Source organism: Carassius auratus, unplaced genomic scaffold (genome assembly GCF_003368295.1).
Source record: "Carassius auratus strain Wakin unplaced genomic scaffold, ASM336829v1 scaf_tig00024150, whole genome shotgun sequence".
Lineage (NCBI taxonomy): Eukaryota > Metazoa > Chordata > Actinopteri > Cypriniformes > Cyprinidae > Carassius > Carassius auratus.
In genome coordinates, this window is record NW_020525320.1 from 1 (window position 1) to 26,111 (window position 26,111).

The 26,111-nt window shown below is 38.5% G+C and overlaps 3 protein-coding genes across 3 annotated transcripts; 2 read left to right on the top strand and 1 right to left on the bottom strand.

Moving 5' to 3' along the window:
• Positions 1 to 736: 736 nt before the first annotated feature.
• LOC113078072 (serine/threonine-protein kinase MARK2-like) lies at positions 737 to 16,179 on the bottom strand. Its single transcript, XM_026250363.1, has 7 exons — positions 15,012 to 16,179; positions 3,335 to 3,442; positions 2,251 to 2,304; positions 1,864 to 1,912; positions 1,501 to 1,567; positions 1,051 to 1,121; positions 737 to 748 (listed from the first exon to the last, which is right to left on the bottom strand). Exons 1-5 carry the CDS (start codon positions 15,042 to 15,044, stop codon positions 1,527 to 1,529), a joined length of 285 nt encoding a protein of 94 aa, XP_026106148.1. The 5' UTR covers positions 15,045 to 16,179; the 3' UTR covers positions 737 to 748; positions 1,051 to 1,121; positions 1,501 to 1,526.
• Positions 16,180 to 18,635: 2,456 nt separating this feature from the next.
• Positions 18,636 to 24,304, top strand: LOC113078073 (uncharacterized). The gene is made up of 2 exons (XM_026250364.1): positions 18,636 to 18,936; positions 22,153 to 24,304. Exon 2 carries the CDS (start codon positions 22,169 to 22,171, stop codon positions 24,302 to 24,304), a length of 2,136 nt encoding a protein of 711 aa, XP_026106149.1. The 5' UTR covers positions 18,636 to 18,936; positions 22,153 to 22,168.
• A 689-nt stretch (positions 24,305 to 24,993) lies between these two features.
• On the top strand, positions 24,994 to 25,934 carry LOC113078071 (dual specificity protein phosphatase 10-like). The gene is made up of 2 exons (XM_026250362.1): positions 24,994 to 25,281; positions 25,864 to 25,934. Exons 1-2 carry the CDS (start codon positions 25,035 to 25,037, stop codon positions 25,932 to 25,934), a joined length of 318 nt encoding a protein of 105 aa, XP_026106147.1. The 5' UTR covers positions 24,994 to 25,034.
• The last annotated feature ends 177 nt before the right edge of the window (positions 25,935 to 26,111 follow it).

Genomic DNA, 26,111 nt, shown 5'->3' on the forward strand with positions numbered 1-26,111 from the left:
ACATAATCGGTTTCAAATCAAACTCTGAGACATAAAGTGCCTAAATCGAAGAAACACAATATCGGCTTTGCCAGAATAAGCTGCAATGTAGACCAGACTTTACACAATATTTAAAAGGTCAAGACTTAGCTTATGCAAGTATTTATGAATGTTCAAACCTCAAGGCTCCCTCTCTTGGTTGGTTGAGTATGAGTAATTTCTTCAATAAGTTCTCACAGTCGGTCGACATATAGAAGGGAACCCTGTACTTGCCCCTTAAAACCCGTTCTCGCAACTCCTACGAACACACAAACACAAGCATTCAGCATTTCTGTCAAAGCTGTCGACACGGTCTAATTTGTCTGTGCTCACCTTTAGATTCTGTCCATCGAATGGCAAAGAACCGCTGACCAGTGTGATAGTATGACCCCAGGCTCCAGACATCCACCTCCGGCCCATCATACTTCTTCCCTGAAAGAGCTCGGGGGCAGCATAAGGAGGGCTGCCACAAAAAGTATCCAGCTTTGTTGCCCAGTGTGAACTCGTTACTGAAGCCGAAATCGGCAATTTTAATGTTCATATCTGCATCCAGGAGCAGGTTCTTCTGCCTGCAAGCAAAGGAGAATCTTTTAATGATCATGGTATTTAGGGATGAAATCCAATCTGCATTAGTATAATGCAATAAAATACAGTGTGAACATTATCTTGTGTACCTTGAGGTCTCTGTGGACAATGCACTTCTGGTGGCAGTACTGCACGCTGATACAATCTGCACACACGCATAAGAAGCACGTACTTCTATATCAACACTAGCTTACACACAAAGTGACTGGAATTAACTTTAGCAACTTTTAAGAACCATTCCTATCAGGTATTAGCATCAAGATTAACAAATGTGACTCCTTGAGAGGATCGACTGATCGGATGAGCCATACCATCATGTGAACAAGGCATGACATTTTAAATAGAAAAAGAAAGCACATATAAAAGAGGAACCAAAACACTACTGATGCGTTTACAGCCCTACGGAGCTATGGATTACATGTAACAACCAAATGTGCTGCTTCTCACCTGTCTGAATTTGGCTCGAGCCTCTTTCTCTTTCATTCTGCCGTGGGCTACGAGGTAATCAAACACCTCACCTGCAAACCAAGAAGGGGAACAACAGTCACGGTTAGAAAAGAAACAGTTGCAATAAAATTGAGAGGGTAAGCTAGAAGTCTGGCTTTGGTACGAACACAGCCTCTGGTACTTAACTATAAAGCAATAATTTGCGTATAAAATAAACAGCCTCAGGTGACTGATAAAATGAAACTAGAGCTGTCAATAAATTCAAAATTGAAAATTCATGATTGAATGTGATTTGTATGGCATTCAAAGTGTGTTTCACTGTTTCCTATGGAATGAGGTCTATGCGGTGGGACCATTTACATAATAGCTGAACATTCAGACATGAAAACACATTTAACGTGTAGCAGCGTAGACGAAATGAGGTTAAAATGGGTTGGGGAGAGCTCTGACCTCCGCTGGCATATTCCATCACCAAGTTAGAGCGTCTTGTCTGTCTCAATGACTTCAAATAACTTCACTACACGAGGACAAGAGGGAAAAAAGAGAGATGTAAGAAACATTTGACACATTTTGCTTTATTTAAAGGCAATGTAAGTATACTGGATTGAAGACTAAAAATCATTTTGATTTGGATTATTCCCAAGGGGTTTTACGCTCACCAAATACAGTTGCACAGAAAAACACTGACATTTGGAGGAGGATTAATGAACCCAACAATAAAAATAAAAAAAAAACAGTGGGCGCAGCCAAAACCAGAAAAATGGAGATTCAAGCTGAGAGACTTATGGTGATTTGTCTGTCAGTTAAGCTTACCAATATTTGGGTGATTCAAGAGCTTCATGATCCTCACTTCCCGAAATAGCTGAAAAGGGAGATGGAAGATGTCAATTTGCAGCAAACAGATGATGTGGAGTGTAAATATTTCAAGCTTGTGCACACACGAGTAAAATGTGGTTGAGAACTACCCCCACCAAACCCCACATCTGACTAACCCTTTACTTCAGGAAGTATTGGAGTCTAATTTTCTATAATTAGCTGCCATGGGCTCTACAGAGAAAAGGCTTTGGATCTTAAAAGTTGTGAGGCAACAGGAAGAGACACAACTTAACAGGGGTGGAGAGTTAAAGAAAACAAATCAGCAGTAACTTCTGAAATTGTATTTCGACCCCATTAAACTTTAGGAGGAAGGGTCAGACTCACCTTTTGAAGACTGGAGGAGTTGAGCTGAGCCTTGTCTATGATTTTCACCGCCACCTGATTGAGAGGGTGAAAAGCTCGGTTAGGGAGAGTGCTCGGGAAAAGCCCTGAGGCGGCAGGCACACATCAGCCTCGGTCTGCCTTAATACAGATCACAATCTCACATCATCAGGAAACAATTCACCATGCTGCATAGAGATTACAGCATGCTGCTGCTGCTCCTGCGGCGAGCGCACACATGTGAACCCAGAGTTCTCTGCTTCACCCTCGTCTCTAGAAGTCTCATACTCTTCTCTGTGGTCACGAGTCACATGGTGCGTTATCAGCATCTCAGAACCATGCAGTCTCATATTTTTTGCATTGTGACACATCCAAGTGAAAAAGATTATCGAAGGAATGAAATGAAGTGTAGGTGACTTGGTTCGATTTATTGGTTGCGGATTAGGCAGAGTTTAAGCAAACAAAACCATTGGAGAAGTCTGGCATACGTCAACAGGGACAAGTCTTTTGAGATATTTCAATTCATTTAAAAGGGTAAAAAACTAATTAAAACTTCTCTACAAATGAATCTCAATAAGATCGGTAATATTAATTTAGAAAAATAGACGAATTGTGAATTTCATGCAGACTTTACATTTCCAAAAATAAAATTGAGAGAAGGAGAAAATTCCTTCCATTTTATTCCAAAAAAATTACAATTTCATTACAAATGAAAGTATTTAACAGTGTTTGTTACACTGCTGGTACTATTAGATGTTGTTCTGAGTATGATCATAGTATGATGACAAAATACAGTTTAATGATTACTAGGAAACACTATATTGCCATTTCTACATACACTTTCAGTGCATAGCAGAGGCCGTTTTTTTCTGAGAGGGATCAGGTGGACGGCTGCTGCGGTTGCTTTAAAATCTCTGAGGCGTGAGACCTGAGCTAACAACTGAGCAGCATGTTTATCTTCATCTGCATTATAGAGATTTAAACACATCTGATTTAAACACATTCCACTTATCAGACAAATCACGTGTCGTTTAAACAGCCTACAGTTTGTCACATTTTCTATTTGGGGTGTAAACTCAACCCTCACCTCTTTGTCAGTGAGGACGTGCTTGGCCAGTTTGACCTTGGCGAAGTTGCCTTTGCCGAGGGTTTTCAGGAGTCTGTAGCAGCCGATGTGGGGCTGCTCGGAGCGAGACTGCAAAGGGGAAGGGAGAGAGAGAGAAAAATAACTTTTTCAAAACTTTTCCAGAACACAATTCTTCACCTGGAATGGTTATGAAGGCTGAACCTAAACACACAGATGTGAGGTTTGCAGAGAAATGCTTTAATAATATCCTTATCAGAGCTTGGGTGATTTGACTGTATAGGACTGTTGCCAGTCGCCATCTGACTCTCACACTAATGAGAGGACAATGAAGAGTTGAGGAGTGAGGAAGAAAAAGAGCAGACATTTAGGATGCACCACAAATTCTGTAGAAAACCGCATTTTTGGTATTTGACTGATAGGAAAAAAAAAAAAAAAACAGGCAGTAAATTTTCAAAAATGAGAACACTACACTGACATCCAATTAAAAATTAAATGGTAAAACTAAATGGTTTAGGTTCATTTAAGTAAACAGCAGAAGCTGCTGATGATATATTGATGCAAAAGAGATTGTGTTTAGATAAGCACTATGTGTAAATCCTAAAGATTCACACTGCAGGCAAAATTCACAAGTGACGGTTTATATTTTCATTTCCTAACTTGTATTATAGTCCCAATAGCAAACTTTACATACTTTGCTCAGCATCTTCGTTATGACCAAATAAATCAGTGAGATTTATTAATGTTTTTTGAAACATCTCTTATGCTCACCAAGGCATTTATCTGATTAAAAACACAGAAAAACAGTAATACTGTAAAACAGTATTACTAAATATCTTTTCTATATTAAAATATAAATTGTAATGCATTCTTGTGATGGCAAAGCTGCATTTTCCGCAGCCATTTCTCCAGTCCTCAGTGCCTTCTGATGCTTCAGAAATCATTCTAATATGCTGATTTGGTGCTCAATAATTATTTCTTATCATCATGTTGACAACAAACATGCTGCTCATATTTTTGTGGAAACGGTGATACTTTTTTTGTGTGGATTCTCAGATTAATAAAAAGTTCAAAAGAACAGCCTTTCTTTGAAATAATTTTTTTTTTAATGTTTTAAATATCTTTACCGTGGCTCTGGTTAACTTAATTCATCCTTGTTGAATAAAGCATTAATTTCTTAAAAGAAATACACACACACACACACATATATACATAGAAAATACACACACACACTTTCCAATAAATTATATTCAGTGTGTAATGTGTAATATTCAATACACCTGATTTCCAAGGAAAACAATGTATGACAGCTGCCATGCACTAGCGACGCACTTATTTTGAATAGAGTCTTTTTACAGTCAATATTTCAATGAACAACACTTGAATAATTGTACTGTTTTATACCTACATAGTACTTTACCACATTAACAGCTCCACTGACCTTTAAAATATGAATGTCTGTAAAAATGTAAGAAGTTCAAAATTTAACTTTAGCTATTCCAATCCAAACAAAGACTAATGTCAAAATGAACACTTTCAGTTTTGGTTTTCAGACCAGTATTTGGGTTTCAGACTTTTTCATTTTAGTGCATCACCACCAGAGTTGAAGAGAAAAGAGAGAGATTGAGACAGAGCAGGATGATGTGTGATGCTGTGAACTTGGTCACATGACAGACAGCAAGCGAGAAGAAAAAAAGAAAAAAAAAAAAAGAGGAAACTAATGGAGATCGAGTGAGAGTGAGTGAGTACGAGACAGACAGAGACCGAGAGAGAGACACAAAGATACGTTTTTGACATTGGGGATTTCTCTCGACTGTCGTGAGGTACATTTGGTTCTTTCTGTGTTGACTGGGGAACAGAGCATCAATTGTGGACTGTCCCAGAGTGTGAGCTCAAATTAGAGCTGTAGTCTGAGGACAGGCTGTTGACCAGTGAGGTGAGCACAAGTGAAGTCTGGCTTGTGTCTGTACATCAGTGAGCTAAGAGTGCCCTTTATCTACAGAGGGCAAAAATCTACAAAAACACAAATTCAAAGTACTCAAAAAAACAATGGATGAGGTCTGTGATTTATTTTTTTGTGTCTTCCTCGTCATACCCTCTTGGAGGCAGATAAATTTACTTCACTTCTGCTTAATATATATAGAGAGAGAGTACTTGGACGTGACAGTGATGATCGATCGTGAAAATGATGATTGCCCTGACTTTAAAAAATATATTTAACTGTTTTCTGATTGGTTATTGCAAAACGTTGGGCGATATCTGAGGTCTGATTTGTTAATGTTCGGCAGCATGCCTTCCAGACCGGGGAACTAAAGTGAAACTGGATTTGAAAGGCCAAAGCGATGCCTGGAATCACTTTGATAATGAAATACAGTTAAGCACAAGATGTCTAGCTCCAGTCTGTCACATACGCATTACAATGAGCACAGGATTGGTATAGAAAGCTATAAATTCTCTGTGCTTTAGTTGCCTGTTGTACAGCAAGCTATTAAGGGAAGTTCAGACTAGAACATAGTCATAGTCACGTACGCATTCATGTCCTTTAGTGCAGTACGTTTTAATGGGTATACAATGGATTATTTTAATATAGGATGCATTTCTCAGATTTTTATTCATATTTTCAGCTCAAAAGCATTGCCTGATATTATTGACCATGACTGGGTTATTTAAGAAGGTCATACTGTTTTTAGATGCTTCTTTTTCAAAAACATATTATTAAGGGCAGATTAGTGTTGGGCGATATGGTTATTTTTCAAATCGTCATATCGTCAGCCGGTGAGATCGACGATACACAATATTATCATGCCTGGGTGAAGCAAGAGAGAGACTCTTTGTTCCTATCATAGCATAACTATTCGGTGTTTTAAACCTCGCAGGTGCACGAGAGAGAGCCTATGGAATCATCAATAATCGAAAAAATATACTTTCAAACATACTGATAAACTAACATTAAATATAAAAATACTGTATTTAAAACAGCTAGTTCATATACAGTCGGACGCAACTGTCATATCGCGCGTCCTGTGACAAATCTGCCACATCTGTGTACAGACGTTATCAGTCTAAATGTTCTGTAAAGTCCGTAAACGGTGAAAATCAATAGTAGATTTCATTTGAACTCCAGCAGTTTAGCACTAATATTGGGCATAAATGAACACGTTAAATATAAAGTATTTAAAACAGGTAAGTTCATATGTTTGGACTCTGGAGTAAGTTTAATTGAACTGATGCATCAGTCATACAGCTCTCCGGATCGCACGCCTCATGACGAGACCAACGCACCGCCACAGAAACAAGAATGAGATGCGTTCTAACATAACGGTGGCATTAAACTCAGTTAGTGAGGGCTCGTTTAAAATATTGAACATATAAAAGCCGTTCAGATTACTTGTTAAAGTGCAATGAAATACCTTATATCGGGAGACAATGTACGTCTGTTTGTGGATGGAGACTTTGTAACGGCCAAAACGATGCATCACATTATAGTTTGGAGTGCATGAAAATAATGGGACACCAACTCCTCCTTTTCTATCTCTATCATTTCATGGATTTAACTTGTTATCCAAGGCTCTAATCCTCCTGCGCTCGTGGTGTGTGTGTTTGCGAAATGCAGGGATGAAGTGAATAGCTGGGCAGTTTGATAGCTGAATTATAATAAGCAGCCTAATAAAAATAATAGTTATTATTATAATCTAATACATTAATAGGAGAACGAGCCTAATATCATCTTGATTAGCGACAGAGAAATCTGCTTCTGTCGATATCTCTGACTATCGTCGATACACGATACAATCGTCTATCGGCACAACCCTAGGGCAGAAGTTATTTTTTTTCCAATAGTACGCACATACATAACATTATAACAAGAACATTATAGGATGTTGTGAATTCTTTCTGCTTTCCCTGGCAATGTTTCATCCAAAGCTCTGAGAGTTACACTCTCTGGATAGATAATGTAACTTAGCATGAAGTTCATTTGGAATTTGCATCCTTTTGTTTAGAAAGAAGTTGTAATGTTACGTTTATCTATTGCATCTAAGATATTTGACTAATATCACAGGATGTGGCATAGAACAGGCTTCGGGTTACTGGAGTTCATCTCTTCAGCTTCACCTCATGCAGCTCTTTCTTTTAGAGCTTTCTTTTATGAACATTGATGCAACAATCTAAGTGTTATATTTTCTAGTCATATTATCTATGCGCATAATGGAGTATATATAAAATACTTTAAAAAACTAATTATTATATCTAATATCATACATTTTACCCAAGATTAAATTTAATTAAATTGAAATTAAATACATTAAAATTTATGCATTTAGCATTTATATATACACACACACATACAGAAATATCTATTATAAAACATCTATTTCAGTGCAAAATAGGACTCATTCTTTGTGAGATTCTCCCACGTAAACAATCACCTTCACACAAACAAGTTTGTCTGTTGTACGTGACAAAAGGGAAGTGTAATGATACTGCAGCGAGTGCACGTCACACTGAGCTGATGTGCTGCGAGGGTCTGCAGTGCGAGTAACACTGAACACACACACACACACACACACACACACACACACCGTTCTGACCTTCAGTACAGAAGCACCGCTGCTCACCCACAAATGTACCCACACCTATCACCTCACCAGGTCGATGATATCACTTCAACACTAATGCAGCAAGGGAAAATACTACAGAAACATGCCTGCACACCATGATCATTCTTACACAATTAACGCCTGAGAGATAAAATGCTAGACCAACCACATACAACAGGAAGAGACAGTCTGTCTTCCTTTGAGAAACTAATAACAATACAAGTAAATAAGCAACAAACTTCAGGCACTTTAAAAAACACTACGTTTTAAAAATGGCATGTGATGGGATCATTGTAAAGACTGTAAGTCTATTACGTACAGATATCAACAATAAAAATACAAGGTTTCACTCAAAGACTAAGACAGATCAAATAATATGAATGCTCTAGTGTATATTTAAAGAGCCATTCACAAATGAAGTGCTTTTCAAAAACAGCTAGGAGCCCAACAGAAGGAAATTAAATGTGGGGTCCTGAGATGAAGTTGAAATATTTTTAACTTGACAAGGTGTACTTAAAGTTAGATGCTGGAACGTGCCACAAAATGGTCAAACAAAAACAGCACAGAAAACATGTATTATGTGAGCAGCCCCCAAGTCATATACAGATGTGGCTCTGTCATGTTTTGGCTTACATTTATGCCTTAACATAAAGAGAACATGAATAACTGATATAAGTAATGCTTTATCAAGATAAATGTCCAAATACAACATTAAACGGTGCATAAATCTTGGGGGGAAAATCCTCACAGAATGAGAAGACATGCTAACTTAGCTAAAACACTCATCAGGTACCTCTAGCTTTTGGGCTAATTAAAAAAACACTAGCTGTGAATTTAATCTCCTCAAAGGAACATGACATAAGTGAGGGCAGGTACACTAGAATTGTTTCAAAACTAAAGCCCAGTTTTGATAGCCATAGACGAATAAACCTTAGGCCCACTTCAGAAGATCTCTGCCTAAAATAAGGTCCACAAGCTGACCACTCTTGGGATCCGAAATGGGAAAAGCATTTTTCCTCACACACTACAGCATAACAGGAAGTTGGGCTAATTCCCGGAAGTTCAGTGATAGAGGAGAATAAGACAGGGAAGAAAAAAGCCTAAATTGTTTGGGTTTTGTGTCACACACAGGAAGCGACGTGTCTGGGTTTGTCAGGAGGAGTGGCTGCCGGAGCCAGACGAGGCCTTCAAGAAGCTCTCTGAAACGAAAGCTGACATGCCCGGACAGCTGGGAAATAAGACAACGGAACGGAGTGGGAGAAGACAAACTGCAGACTGAGCCCTTCTGATGGTTTCTCCAGTTCATCTGATCCACTAGCAATAAGTCAAACATACAAGAATGCCAGAAGAATGATGTCATCGCAGGGTTACATGTGTCAAAAAGGGACTACTAGGTTTCAAAGAAACTGAAGAGAATAAGGAGCTCACAGTAATTAAAAGTGGATGTTAGACACAATTATCTCAGACTAAATGAAAGGTGTTGGACAAAACTACGATCGGAATGTTGAATGAACTATATTTAAAGGGTTGGTTCACCCAAAAATGAAAATGATGTCATTAATAACTCAGTCGTTCCAAACCTGTGAGACCTCCATTTATCTTTGGAACACAGTTTAAGATATTTTAGATTTAGCCCGAGAGCTCTCAGTCCCTCCATTGAAGCTGTGTGTACGGTATACTGTCCGTGTCCAGAAAGGTAAGAAAAACAATCAAAGTAGTCCATGTGACATCAGAGGGTCAGTTAGAATTTTTTGAAGCATCGAAAATACATTGTTTTTATTACCTTTCTGGTCATATACAGTGCACACACTTTCAAAGGAGGGACTGAGAGCTCTCGGACTAAATCTAAAATATCTTAAACTGTGTTCCGAAGATAAAAGGAGGTCTTACTGGTTTGGAACGAAATGAGGGTGAGTTATTAATGACATCATTTTCATTTTTGGGTGAACTAACACTAACACAGGTGGTTGAACAAGGTGTTGCAGTCCAAATTAAAATTATTGTTTCTTAAATATCTGCAACCATATTATAGTATTTTTATGCATTGGTAGAGTCAAAAACTTACATACGGCACATTTAACCTAGTAAGGTAAAGTAATTTTTATATACTAGAATATAGAAAAATCAGAGTATGATTTTTTTAAAAATTAGAGTAGACCTATAGTTTTTTCTTTTTTTTCTTTTAGTATTACATTCTACACTAATTTTATCTTATTAATTTGAATTTTGACTAACAGATAATTACCATTAATAATAATTTAATTACTTACTAATTAAATATATACAGCATGACTCATTTTCAACCAGAAGTTGATAAATACATTTTTTTCCTTTTAAGAAGGCATGTATGAGATCAGACAAACATATTTCTGTGATGATCTGTGGTATTCCCCAACTCTTAATGACCACAAGATAAAATCTTGGACAACTTTGAATCAATTTTCATTTGACGCCTCAATTTCCCGCTCAAACAAACTGCATCCATGACACATGGTCTATGCGTGGGCACAGTCCTTCCCTTTTTTGGGATCTCTGGAAGATAGCAACTGGTATCATTTGATGTGTTATAACAAGACAAATGTAATGAGTTCCCTAGTAATTGCACAACATCTGCACAAATCAGTGTGGTTCAGTTAACCGCAACACACCCATCAGCAAACATCTATACAATACTGACTATATTGTGGAACCTTGCTCCAAGTTAATTCCTAAGAAATGGTTAGAGGCTTATCTAAACCATCTGTGCATAAGGCAGTATACAAACACTCTGCTTTCATGAGCTAGATATGATTAGCTCTACCTGTCTCCTTGAAAAACCAGTTATGTCCAACATTATTTCCTTTGACCTTGCATCAGTGGGAAAACCAACCAGATGATCCAGCTCCACATCTACAATACACAACCTATCGTTTAGGCTATTCAGCTACTAGGCTAATAATTTACATGTATTAGGACTCTTCATTGTGTCATGAGTCCAACCGGTTGGAGTTCTCTGATTCCTCAGTGAACAATCCAAGGCTATTCGGAGCAAGATTAATTTCATAGTTTGTAACCGCTGAGGTTTATGACCCGATTAGAGAGTTCTGCTCACAAACATCAGAGCTGACAAACATTCAGGAGGGGTTCATTTTATTGGGACAATATGTAATGCAAACCAACCAAATCTGGCTGCATTCACCATCAAGGCATAAACCTGAAGTTTCATGTTGCTATGGAGACCTGTTGCTCGAAATGTTCTTTTCACTGTATATGCTCAACTGAGCCTTCAGTCTTCTCTCCAGAAAAAGACCTGCAGTTCAACATCTGACTTCATACACAAACACACACACACCTCAAGCAAACTGTGCATAGTTTCTTCCACTTTTTATTAAAGGGGTCATCATATATATTCTACATAGAAGATTCAATTAATTTTCAAAGCAAATGTCTTCAGGTATTTCATTCATTTTTTTATATATATAGAGAATACATGCATATATAGCAATTTCCTATTTTGACTATTGCATACAAAAGGAACAATTACACCAATCAGAAGAGATTAAAATGCTAACTGTTTTTAGTTTAGCACAATGTCAAAGTAAGATAATTTATGAGAATAATTACATAATTACACAATACTCCAAACATGCATAGGGCTGTGCAAAAAATCGAATGCGATTTTCATGCGCATCTCATCAGTAAAGAGGCTCCTGTAATATCTCCAGCACGTGCGTTCAGATCAGGGTTGCCAGGTTTTCACAACAAATCCTGCCCAGTTGCTTCTTAAAACTAGTCCAATCGCGCTTCCGGGAGGTTCCCCGATAAAAATTGCTTCCCGGGGTTAAAATATAAATTTTTTTTGTAAGGGTTGCCCTGGTAAAATTAGCATTTTAGGGGCTAAATATCACATTATTGGTATTGGGGTTGCTTCAAACCGCATACATGAAAAACAATCGCACTTGCGTGATATTTAGCCCCTAAAATGCGAATTTTACCAAAGCAACCCTGCTAAAAACGTATATTTTAACCCTGGGCAGCAATTTTTTATCGGGGAACCTTCTGGAAGCACGATTGGGCTAGTTTTGGACTAGTTTTGAGAAGCAACTGGGCAGGATTTGTCGTGAATACCTGGCAACCCTGATCTGAACGCACGTGCTGGAGATATACTTCTAATTACAGGAGCATCTTTACTGATGAGATGTGAATGAAAATCGCATTCGATTTTTTGCACAACCCTAAACTTGCATTATAGCATCAATCGAGTGTTTGAAAAAAAAAACTTCCTTCTATGAACTGATTCTTAATTTATGGCATTCTATACGTGTATTATTCTTTTTGTAAATATCGTCATTACCGCGCTACTCAAATGAACACTTCATCATTTAAAGACCACGATTACAAATACAAAAAGTTTAAATCAATGAAAAGTGATTATTAACTATGTTCAAATACTTGGAATATTAAACTGCTAACAGTCTCATTTGTAAAAAAAATTGAATAAAGTGCAGCAAAATAAAACTTAAGAATTTGATTATGCACTAGTAATTTTTACCCCTCATTTACACTCATTTAATTATTTCTAAATGTATATCTGTGTGTGTGTTTATGTAAATCACTCATATTTCCCAATTATTTTCAACCAAGATAGATAATCCCCAATGTGGGGAAAAAGCTGTACATTTTTCAAGCCACATTTCCATGGCTCTGCTTTCCTCATTTCAGACGATAGCAAACACCCTGAAATCTCACCTTCATCTCACTTCTCCTCCCTGGAAAACGACTTAAGTAAAAAGTGTCACAGTTTACCCCCCTCTCCCCTATATGTAAACAGAACAAACAAGTTGGCCGGGAGGCAACTTTGTCACCGTAGTGTCGGGGAGGAGCTATTGGTTGAAGAGCAACTACATATGGTGCACACATTCTATTGAATTGCCGGTTTTTAATTACAGAGGCTCGAAGGATGACATTCAGGTCCACGTGAATGACTAATATCTGACAAGGACACGAAATCCACACCGAAGACGCAACACACACCCGAAAGAGGATACCAATTGTGAGAATATAGCTGAGTGACAGATCACAACCGCGTTCAATACTGGCGCTCCATGGACTAGAAGGTAACAGACGCAGTGGCTCAGAGTTAGGGGCAACTGTCTAAGATGCTGTGGAAAAAAGCGGGGTAGACTGGCACAAGGAGGAGGGGGAATAAAAGAGGGGTGTGAGCCAGCTTGTCATATATCAGTATTTTTATCGCACCGTGACTATTTCAAGAGAAGGGAGGTAGCAGCCAGTACACAAATAGACGCCAGCTGAACATCTCCCCATCAGTGAAGTACTATGATGCTTCAGCCTCTGAGAGACTGGGACACCCGTGTCAAGCTCAAACTACAGGTGATCTGCAAGAAAACATGATTTCCAACTAAGGTAAAATGCGTGGACTAGTGAGACCAAAACAACCAAAGCATGAAAATTCAAAAACAGAGTGTTTTGTTGGGTATATTACACAGTTTTGCAGAGATTTTCTCCCATTACCTTCCAGATCATTCAGTATCTGGTTAGATAAGTCTTAACAAACACATTGTGGATGACGATCAACTAAAACTTCAAAATAAAACCACACTTACAATGACTCCCCAATCCAAGCCTGACTGGAAATGCCAGTCCATATTAACAGAGATATGGATCTCAAATCTTTGCCCAGAAACACAGAGCTATGACTCCTAGCATTGCTTAAGGAGTAAATAAAAAAAGTCTTTATCTGACCTAATATATATATATATATATATATATATATATATTTTTTTTTTTTTTTTTTGCATGGAAAGCAGCCCTGAGGTGATTAAAAATCATTATACTACGTCAGGCCAAAAGGATTATACTTGATTCCCTCAAACCACACGAAAGGTTCTTTAGGGAAAAATGCTGACCAACATTTTCAGCCTGCAAATCACGGTAAGACTGGGTATGGCTTGGCAAGAGACACATTTCAACAAACATTTCATCTCCACTATAAACAAACCATACACTCAAACTGACTCCAAATCAGTCTCCAGAGATTTCAGCTGCAAGCTGCTTACTGTTGGTACAATTCTACCAGTGAGTCAATGAAAGAGGATCAGTCTTTTTGCTTAAAACTGACCTCCGAAACAAGCTACCCGCTGTGATTAATTTTTTAGAGAGAGGTATTAGGGTTTAGGCCAAACAAATGATCTCAAGATCGGATCTCAGATCAAAACAGGCCACTTGCATCTCAAGTGTAATGTGTGATGAAATTCCTCTAATGCACAGCTTCAATTAAACCCCCATGAATACCTAAACTTTTGAAAAATAAGCAAAAAAACTACATCTAAAAGAAAAAAAAGGAGTCTTAGTACTGACCCAACTTCATCCACAAATGTCTAAATTAGTAGTTACAGCCTAAATTCCAACCAAAAACTACTTTAAGTATCCAAGTTTACACGCTCTATAAAAAGTAGTGCATGTATAAATCAACATATATCCAATGTTATTTGCATACATACAATGCATTCAGCTACAACAATAAATACCCGTCTAGAAAATCCCTGCTAAGTGTTTATATCACAAAATATAAACTACATTATCAAGATTTTCTATAACGCAACTTTAAAACAACGCGTATTGCAAAAAGTGCAACAAAAAAAACTGCCTTGACTTAAAAAGCAGAACAAGGCAACCACATCAATGTTGAATCTTCCCAGCCACTGAACTTTCTGCAAGGGTCCAGAAAGTAAACTGGAGAGATGCATCATCTCAGACACTAACTAAAGAAATCAAGTAATATCTGGAATGAACTCATGACATCTCTAAACAAGCACGGTTGAAAACACAAGTCTCCTCTTATAGTGGTAAAGGTGAAAACTATTAGTTCAGACTGTTGCGTTGTTTCCTGTTTGTACTGCAATACTATTATTATAGCGGTTTTGCGATGAAAAACAAGCAGCTGAAGAGGTTTTCACGATCTGACGTGAACATTTAGGAAAACGAAGCTTGTTAAACAAATTAAGGTGTAAACCAAACCGAACTTAACCAGTACATGTGTGGGTGACATTCCTATTTTTGGGAAACTCATGGATTGGACTCACCTGGCCAGTTGCAAGCGGTTTCCTGGTCGACATCTTCTGAGGTTGGATTTCACGGTTTATTTTCTGAAACTGAACGTGTTCTCAGCTCTCACAGTTCAATCAAAAGTGACATCTGCACAGCACGATGAGAAGTGTCCGAAGTCCAACTTGTAAAGAGCACCCTGAGCTCGGTGTGAGTCCCCAAATCAGTACAGATTAGCTTTTTTTAAAAAGTCCTGTCATTAAGCCATAGTTTGTTTACTATTCTCAGAAGGAGCGTGAATTTTGTTTAAATTTTCGACGGACCCTATTGGCGAATGTCAACATTTAATGCCGACTTCCTATGGGATTTTCTTCCAATAAAAAGGTATGAATAATTTTTTTGCATTAAGACAGCTTAATCTGAACCGGTCAGCTGATGAAAAATCACAAAACTGTTCCCAGCGCAAATGTGCAAAATCGAGTCCGAGGACTCCCAAGTTTTATTAGGCCGGGTGGCAAAAGGGTCCCTAATTTAGCCGTGACTATCAATCAGTGCTCGGCTGTATACTGTTGTGCATCTGTAATTTCAAAAGTTAAGTCCAGTTTATTTCTCCTCAAGCCTGAGTTAAGACATGAAAGTCCCGCTCAGCACACGCACGCACGCACACACATACACACAAATACATACACGCACACGCGCGCGCACACACACATACAAACTTAACAGCAAGTTATCGAGCTGCTCCTTCCAGTTAGCCAACTCAGCAGCGCTCAGATAAGCGTTACTCCGAGTAATGATCCGTCATACAGGTGTCAACATGTCCGTTTCAAAACCAAATCAAACACTCGACGTCATCACGAGGTGACAAACAAACGATCCAAGCGCAAAATCACCGCCGAGAAGCTCGTCTACTGGCTCTCTGAGTCTCTGAAAACCACATCTGACCTGCTAACTCACATTAGCTGGCCGGATGGCTTCGAAAAAGTCGCTGATATTTTTTTACAGTATGACTGTAAGAATACGTCCTAACCGTAGCCCAGTTGTTAATGGCTGTAAATTGGTCGGTTCCAGTCGGAGATACGCGACGAATTACATCTGTGAGCCGTGAAAAGCCAGAGTCGGGCGGTCACGACTGGTACCGCAACAGCGCCCGGACGCCAGTGTTGTTTGCGTTCAAGAGAAATGTGAAACCAGTCTGTGGATCGACTTCCTTTGCCTCTCTCAAATAGAACTTTAAAATAAAAGTCTTTCATTCAAACTCTATATATGAACTAGTTTTTTTTTATAAAATATCGTCTTAGTAAATCAGTTTTCATCATTTAATTGGGATCAAATGTAATACCAGTAATTTTGGTCTTCATGAGGAGTGTGTGTGTGTGTGTGTGTGTGTAAACTGCGAAATGTAAATTTGTACTTAAAGAATTAAAATAATTATATCAAGACTTACAATAATTCAATACATTTTCCTCATTATAACGTTTTGCATCCAAATAAAACGATCATTGCTTTTGGAAAAATCTGTTAAAAATTATGGACCTCACATAAAATGAAGACACCAGTCAGTTTTATTATACATGGGATGGGTTCCTTCATGTTTAGGTCATTAAATAAATGAATAATGGATGCCAAATACACTTGTGAATATATTATACCTGCAGTATACCTGTCAGTATAAAACCCTACTACTATCCTAAATAAATTTCACTTAAAACAGAAACTAAGACTTTTCATTACCAAAAAGCATAAAACTTTCAGGAAACCTATAGCAGTTGAAGTTGTTCCAAACCTGTAAGAATTTCTCCTGCTGAGCACAGAGGAAGACATTTTGAAGATTGTGGGACAGTTGACAATAGCCAATGACTTCCAACTTTCTTCAAAACACATTTTTTATGTTCCATAGAAGAAAGAAAGTCATACAGGTTTGGAACAAGTGTGAGTAAATGGTGACAGAATTTTCAATTTTGGATGGACTGTCCCTTTAACAACAATTGCAAACAAAATGCATAGTAAAGCTCAAAGGAAGGCAATGAAATAACTCTATGTGCAAGCCATGTTAAACAGTCTGAGAATGTTAGGTGATCCTTTAGCAGTGACTGTCAAGACTGTTTACTAAAGGTGACTCCAGATGCAGTAACCTGCATTGTCTGCAGATTGAAGTTGTTGACTGGAACTGAAAGCTATATATATATTTAACATATTTTTTTCAATGCATCTCTTTTATTTTATATTTTATATTTTTTGTGTATTATAAAAAACCCTACATTTTATTTATTTATTTTATTTATTATTATTATTTATTTATTTAATGCCCTTGCTTTCATTTATATATATATATATATATATATATATATATATATATATATATATATATATATATATATATATATATATATATATATATATATATATATATATATATATATATATATATTCTCTATGCTCGTCTCTATGTCATACTTCTCGGTTCGGACTGTGGATGAAGGAACGAATACTTTGCTGCCATCTCTTGGCGTTTGGTAGAATAAAATAAAATAAGGTGTGAAGCAAAAGAACGCTCTTTTTGTCGGTTTAACTTTTTTTTTTCTCCTTCCAGAACATATGTTCTATATGTTGAAGAATGTTGATGTCCAATATTTTTTTTTATTTTTGGGTGAACCCTTTAAGAGTCAAGGTGAATTTGGCTTTAAAAATAAGTATATTGTGTTCTTGTAAATAAATAAATAAACAAATAAATATCAGTCCCGTTCTTCGTACCTCACTTAATTTATCTGAGATTATTTGAAAGATGTCAGATCTTCAAATTGTGATAACTTCGCTCTGGCTAATGTGGTTCTTCAAAAAAATTTGCGGATTTGATTAAAATATCTGCGCGTCCTTGTGATCCCCGATACTCGATATCACGATCAGTAATGCAGCGATTGGCTGGCGGCAAGACAGCAACGTAATGACATCATATCATAAAAAAAAGTAATTTTATATTCGAACTGTTATGTGAAAGCATTGTTATTATTATTTTTATTTTTTATTTTTTTTGAGGGTCAAGAGATCATGTTATCTGCATCAAGCCACTCCCATAATAGCTGTCTGCACCATAGACAGTAAACTCAAATTAATGCACGACTCAGATTAGCCGTCCGCATGTGAGTAAAAATCGAAATTATTACTAAGTAATTATTTTATCACGAATAAACCTTTCAGTGAGTAAAACTGGCGGGTTCTACACTTTAGTATTATAGATTACACAACAGTATAAAATTATTTTCACATAAATTTTTCAATAATTATTTTAAAAATGATTTAAAAAATGATTTCCCCCGGATTAGTAGGGTACCCTTGTAATAAGGTAGCAGTGGCCGGGACAGATTTTAAATATCAATTCCACAAAAAAAAAAAAAAAAAATGCAATCCAATCCTGTTTACATTAAATAAACTTGCTCCAGATCAGGTTTAAATTTACGGACATGTTGCTGTGACATCAAGTCCAGGATGAGCTTCAAAAATACAATTAAATAAAAAAAAGATTTTCTCCTTGACTAACTAGATATCGTAATAATACTGTATGTTGGCAGTGTTTCGTCACGTTTTGTTTGTCATTGGTCTAGAATGATGTCACCTACACCGAAACCCCGCCCCTCACTGCTCACATAGCGCGCTGTCTCATGCACACGCACAGTTCACAGAAGCGCACATTTGCATTGCGCTGGCGTACACATTGTTATTGTGTTAATTGTGTACACTTGTAAGGACAAACGCTTTGAACAGCATGAGGAAAAACAACCTGATTCTCATATACTGATGGTCGCCTCTGGATTTTTAAAGTGTAACCCGCACAATTAAGGCAGACCACAGATAACTGCAGCTATGTAAATTGCTCGCGCACGGGATCGGAATTGTCTCGCGGAGAAACACAAGGATCTCATTTATCACAAAACATGACGATACAGCGGACGTACAGATTATAACGTAGGTCATTTTTCTTTCTTTTATTTTTGAGGCCTTTCATATGCAGTGATGTAGACTATATATATAAGGATCCACAATGGCTACTTAATATTTCGTTTTCAACAAAATGTCGTTAGATTTTTATGGCAGTTTTGTTTATTTAAAAAAAAAAAAAAAAAAATATATATATATATATATATATATATATATATATATATATATATATATATATATATATATATATATAGCTTTCCTTAGTTCACGTTTTATAGACACGCACCAGATTTCTACGCAAAACGTTTGAATTGTAATGCAAATGCGTTTGAAATATAAGTATAATTCCTCTTAACACTCAGCGGTAGTGAAACTGAGCACAAATGGTTAGAGACACTGGACTACAGTGGCCTAACAAGTGACAGTTAATACAGTTGCAAATGTGTGTTGGACGGTCTTGTTTTCCCTTTCAGTGACTAGTTTAGGCCTAGATAATATTGTGCTTTTAATTAATTTTTTTATTTTTCATTTTTATGAAACATCTATGAAAACGTTCGCTGAGGCGTCGCATTAAGCGTAATTTTGCTTGGTCAATCGTTGAAGCGTCAGAAACAAAGGCTCCCAATTATCGCTGTGATTCCGCTTTTCAGCGAGAGAAACTGGAAATTCAGGGGCAATGAACGTAATGACGTGTGACGATGCGTGAAGTCATTCCACTAGATTTCACCTTCTTGCATTGTTAACGTTCTCACAATTTTTTATAATGGTTTAAAACAATGCAGTCATTTCATTAGGCGAAGAGTTGAGCAGGCCCATGCGTCTGTAGCAGACTTTTGACTTGAATGTAAAACATCCCTGGAAATTATTCATGGTAATGCACGCCTGCCTGGAAATGAAAGATAAATTCTTATCACACCGATGACGTAAATATACGAATGAATATATGGACTTCACGCTCGTCACTGCTCTGTTCGTTATGACCTGGCCAAATGGCAAAAGTTTGCTCATAATGTTACTGTTTTAACAAGAAATAGCATATTTGACAAAACATCATCACACATTGATTCAAGTGGATTCAAATGACATTTAATTTGTTAAAATACTGTACTGACACTTTCTTTTCACAGTATCTTGTAGGTAACTGGATAAATGATCAGCAGATGAATATTTAATATGACTTCATGGATTGATGGATTTGTGGTATAATTTCTGCTAAGAGAAGATAAATAAATTCCATTAGCGGGTGGTCATTATAACATAAAAAATACACTTCCTCAGTATAAGATCTAAATCCTTGTCATTTTTTCATGAAGTGGTTGGGGAAAATTAGCCATGTCCACGATGACCTTTCTTTTTTCTTTCTTTCAGTAATGTATCAGATACAGTACTTGTTTGTTTTCATGTTTCAGTTATCATTTTGCTGCAATATAAGTGTGTTTACACAACCACACACACCGTTCTTTTGTGGTGATATGAATGAAACCTGATCATTGTTTATAGTTGTTTTTGTGCTCAGCGGGTACCTGAGCTCATCGATGCTGATGCTGTACATCTCTACACAAGCACAAGTGTGTGCTGCTGTTCTACTGCTGTACTTGATTCATTCCAAAAACAAAACAAAAAAACATTACGCATGTATTTTCTTTTCGAGATACTGCTGATAAGGTGTTTACGGTTTAATGTGTGAGTTAAAGTGATTGGAGTGATGTTGACTTGCAATATGACAAATCTGGGTCAATGTAACCACCCCCCCCCCCTTCACTACCACAGGCTACAAAAGGCAAGACTGAAAAAAGCAAAGAGGATGAGGTTACCATCACCAGGCTCTGTGCGTGAATGTATGCATGTGGAAATAAGAGCATGGTGTGCTGGCTCTGTCCTGGGTTCTGTGTGTGTGTGGGTGTTGTGTTGTGTTGAGGGTATGTCTGAAGTGCTGTTGTGCATGAACCCCGCACCCCCCACCCAACACACACACGGCGAGGTCAAAAGGTGATCCAGCCATGTCACATCCTGTAACAATTCTCTATGAGCACACACACACAGTCACACACACATACATTTCTTCATTTTTTCTGTTTTCAGACTTTGGCACTTAATCGAAAATCCTGCCTTTATTACTTAATGTTCTTGTCATTCCAAACCCAAATGACTTATTTTCTTCTGTGGAACACAAACAGAACAATTGAAGCTTGTTTTCCATGTTTGTTTCTATGCAGAAACAATGATGAGGGACTGAAGCTTTTAAGTGTCATAAAGGATGCAGAAGCATTATAAAAGCGGTCAATATAAATTGAACATATTCAAAGTCCAGGCTCCATTTTTGCAATACCTCAAAATATACCAACACAAACATTCTCCTTTTGTGTTTTAATGAAGAAAGAACGGTGAACAGGTTTGGACAGTGAATAATGGCTAGATGTTAATTTTTAACTGATCTATTCCTTTAACCTTCTCATGGTCTTTTCATTGACATTTCATAATGTCTAATATGAATGTTTCAAACGGTCATTATTTAGAATAATGAGCTGATCTGCTCTACTCTGTGGAGGGGTGATTAGTGCAGCCATCAGATTATATCTCTATTATTAGAAAAAATAGAACATTATTCCATTTACATTTCATCACATGTTTGACTATAACAGATGTTTTCAAAATAAACTCTGTAAATGTGTGTCTTAAACTCTAGCAAAAAAACAAAGACTTATAAACGGTCAAGATGACAAGGATGATATACAGGCGTGATGACCAAGAACATATCATACAGAGTATTATCAAATTATGTCAATATTTCCTTGATGTGACATCTCTACAAAGCTACCCCCGAATTTATACAATTCTTTACACAGTTTGCTTGTGTTTTTGTAATGATAATTGTATACATTAGGTAGATGTGAATCCCTGCAATTTATGTTAACAAGGGTAATGGGTCAGAAGGATTCTTCTGTTATATTAGGACTTCTCTTACTGACAAGTCTGTAACATACCCTTGTGCTGTTCTTTATTGTTTCACAGTGTTTAATTACAAGAAAGTTGTGAATGACTAACAGAAGACGTCTTCTGTGCTTAACTCATCACAATTGTTGATGTAATTCTGTGTGCTGTGACTAATATTAACTGTACGTGCAATATTCACACAATTTATGTGTCCTCTATGTGCACATTTCAAAAATTGCATAAGTACCAAAATGAATGGGCACTGTCATATTAATTTGTCTTTTTTCTTTCTGCATCCTAACCACACAGCTTTGCTCAGCCCCAGATGCCTCCACTTCCTCTTGACGAGCGCATAGTGGTAATTCAGCGCCCAAAAAGTTTGGCCTTGCGCGTGGCCTCCCCACCAACCACATCACAGTCTTCCTCACACCGCCCAGCCACTCACAACGAGCCTCCACGCCGCCTACCACAACCCCAATCCCCACCACCCCGTTCCCATCCAGGTTCCAAGTACCTGTCCCTGGAATGCAAGGGCAAACAATCATCCTATGTTCAAAGAGATAAAGGAGAACAATGTGCTCCCTTTGAGGGCAGAAGGCACAATGCTAGCCATTGTCACAGCAATGGGACAGTAACTTTAGGTCCCAGACCTCGCAAGCACACGCATACCATTGACATTAAAGTGTCTTTGGACAACAGTGGAAGAGGAGGATCTTACATAGACAAAGGCCGTAGCAGTCTTACCCGAAGTGGAAGCATCAAGGTGAACAGAACTAAACGGGTGTCCCTGCAATTGGATCCAGGGCAAGGTGAAAGGAAATGCAAAGGAAAGTCTTCCGAATCAGTGGAGAAGCACCAGAACCATCATCAGAGTCAAAACAGGACTCAAAACAGTAGCCATCATCCAAGCCAACTTAAAGTCTCTCCTGGAGGGATCTTGGAATTTGTACCAGCGCAAAGACAACAGTCAAAATCCAAGCCAACAAGAGAGAGAGACTTGTCCTCAAAGTCTTGCTCTGCAACTGCCAGCTACCCTCTGCACAGCGAGAGGAACGTATCATCTGTGGGAAACAAAGAGAACTCCAAACTGGGACCCGGCCACCAACTGCCACAGGCCCACAGTCTATCCCGTCACCACAGTTCAGCCCCATTACCCCATGCTGCTATCCTAAACCCTCACTATCCTGCTGTACCACCCTCACTCCCTTCCCAAGCCCCTTCCTCCTACCAGCACATCAGTCAACCCCGTCCCTCACACACTAGAGAACATCGTCCCCAAATTCTTCACACATTGCCTCTCTCCCCTACTTCCTCCCAAGGAGGCTTCCCGAGTCCTGACCACACATGTACAATTGACTTTTCCCACCCATGTGGCTGTTGGAGATCGGTGCGTTGTAGAAGAGGTAAAGGTCACTCGGCCGGCTGCCACGGTCATAGTACAAGCCCATCCTCTTCATTTTCTCACACCCAAGGAACAAGTGCTGCCAGTAGAGGTGGCGGAACCATGGGATTGAAAACTTTAGGAGGGTGTCTGTCAACTGCTTCCACCACCAACACCTCCTCTTCCAACAGCACTGTCTCAGACTGTCGCACAGGGCTGTTCAGACCTTTGGGTTGTGCATCCTGTTCTGGAGAAGCTGGAGGTTTTGAGAGCCCTGCTGGTTTCCGTAAGAAACTGGTTGGGGGTTGTTTACCTTGTACTCCCCTGTCGTCATCTGCACCTCTTCGAGCATTCCAGAGTTGCGTCAGTGGGTGCAATCCCAAAGCAAGCCAAACTGGCAGCTCCACATGCAGTTACTGCAGTAGTGACCCCATTGTAGTGACCTTTAACCCACACAGAGGAAATCCTCCCAACATGGGGCGTAATATTGGTGCACATACCATGGGAGGATACCAACCTGATGATGACGATTACAGTGTACGCACAATTTGGCCAGAGGAGCTAGCAAAGAAGATGACTCGCTCTAAAACCCAATCTATCCACCACAATACAAGTATTGGAATGGGCTCAGGGAGAACCTGCATGGGCCACAACCAGAATAGTGGCAATGGTGGCAATCCTGTAATCCTTGACTGCCGGAACCTAATGGAGTTCACTCGTTCCCAGTTGACAGATCAGGCAGGACGACGGAGGCTCCAGCAAGGCAAGATGGCAGTTTTGGACTTTATCGGATCAGGGAATAGTGGGGACCAGGGTAGAGATTCCCTCAAGCGGCTTTGGAACAAAGGAGCAGATGCTTGCATGGGGGATGGCAACGGGTTTGATGACGAAGTGCTTCCACAATCCCCATCCCTTCGCTCTCCATCTCCAGATTCCCCTACATCATTCTCACCCCCTCCTCTGCTCCTAGCACGCTTAATAAGCCCAAACCCAAACAGCGAGAAAGGGAGGTTGGACACACCTTACCATCTACACAGTCGCTTCATTTGGTCCTCAACTCACTCAACAGAGACAAGATGAGGAAAATGGACGAGGTAAAGATGCTAATTTGCTAAAGTACACAGCAGGTTGAGTGACATTTTTATAATGTTGTGTTTTTTGACTGACCATAAAGAAAGATGAACATAGTCTCTCCCACATTGCCAGTCTGGACTTGAATGTTCTGAACTTGATTTCATTTTCTCATCCTTCCATTAGGCTATAGGCCTTTCTTTGCTGATAGTGATTCAAATTATAATTCATTTAATCTGTGAGGTGCATAATCCTTGCTAGCCTAGCTTCAGAAGATTGCAAGAGTTACATTACCCATGATGTTCTAGTTATGCAACTCAAGTTTTCTCCTTAAAACTTTTCTGTCCTTTAATACTTTTTCTTAAATTTCAGATTGCTTTATCCTCTGTTATATGTTTTTACTGAAACGCCTTTTGCCAAAGAACTAAAGGATTAAAGCTATTCTATGGGAGGAGGGTGGATGAGACTGGAAAATGGAATGGAATGGAAAAGAAAATGTGCAAGGATTAAAGTCAATACTCTGTCAGGATTTTAACCTGTGTCATGTTTGATTGACTGAAGAAGGGATTACTATACTTCCAGCAACACCTTTCTTAGATGGTCACATAGAGTGAACTTTTCAACATATAAGAAAAAAAATGTAATCAATTGTTTTTATTTATTTGTTTATTTTTTGCCAGTGCACCCTTCCCTCCCCCTTTCTTCATCCCTCCCAGCATCACTATCTGAGGAAAGTGTTATGACCCCAGATGTGGAGAATGCTGTGATTAGCCCCATCCTCCCTTTCCTTTTCCTGGGCAATGAGAGAGATGCACAGGATTTGGATCTACTGCTTCGTCTCAACATTGGCTTTGTGGTCAATGTCACAACCCATCTTCCCCTCTACCACCTGGACACAGGATTGGTGCATTACAAAAGGCTTCCAGCTACTGACAACAGCAAGCAGAACCTGCGACAGTATTTTGAAGAGGTTTTTGAGTTTATCGGTAAGCGAGGTTGCCAACTCTTTTGTAGTTTAAACAATTTACAGACCTCGTGAAATTACTTGACAAGTGCTGTCCTCTGTCCTGTGAAGACTTATTTCTTATTGAATCAATATTTTTGATTTGATTATTGAATTACTTCTTGAAAGCATGACTGGGTTATATCAAAGGGTTTGTACCTTTTTTTAACAACTAATGGCCTTATAGCTAATAACCTTTAGTGGTATACAGTACCATGATTTGCAACTTGCTAGTCAGTTGCAGGTGGTTTTATGGGGGCAGGACCTTCACATTCCAGAGAACATTTGATTGGACAGCAATTTGTGTATTGCAGGATGAGTCATCAGTATTTTTGGTGTGTGTTTCTGGAAACTAATTTTTCAGCTTTACAGCTAAAAGCCATGGACTAAAAGCCAAAAATCTCTTTATTTATATGGTGTATTTAAATTCATCTTCATGCCCTGTTATTTCTGTTACTTTATTTTTAAATCGCACATCAGTTGATGGTTTATTTTGTCTTAAAGCCAGTTTGAAATGTGAAGAACTGTAGGCATGTGACCATTTTATTACCTTTTTTTGTTTCAGAGGAAGCTCACCAGTATGGACGTGGTGTTCTTGTGCACTGCCAAGCAGGTGTGTCCCGCGGGCTACTATAGTCATTGCTTACCTGATGAAGCACACCCTCATGACCATGACTGATGCCTATAAGTATGTTCGGGGCCGACGGCCAATAGTCTCTCCCAACCTCAACTTCATGGGCCAGCTGCTAGAGTTTGAGAGAGAGACCTCAACTCTGGGGTAACACCTGCATCCTCACCCCCAAACTGAGTGGC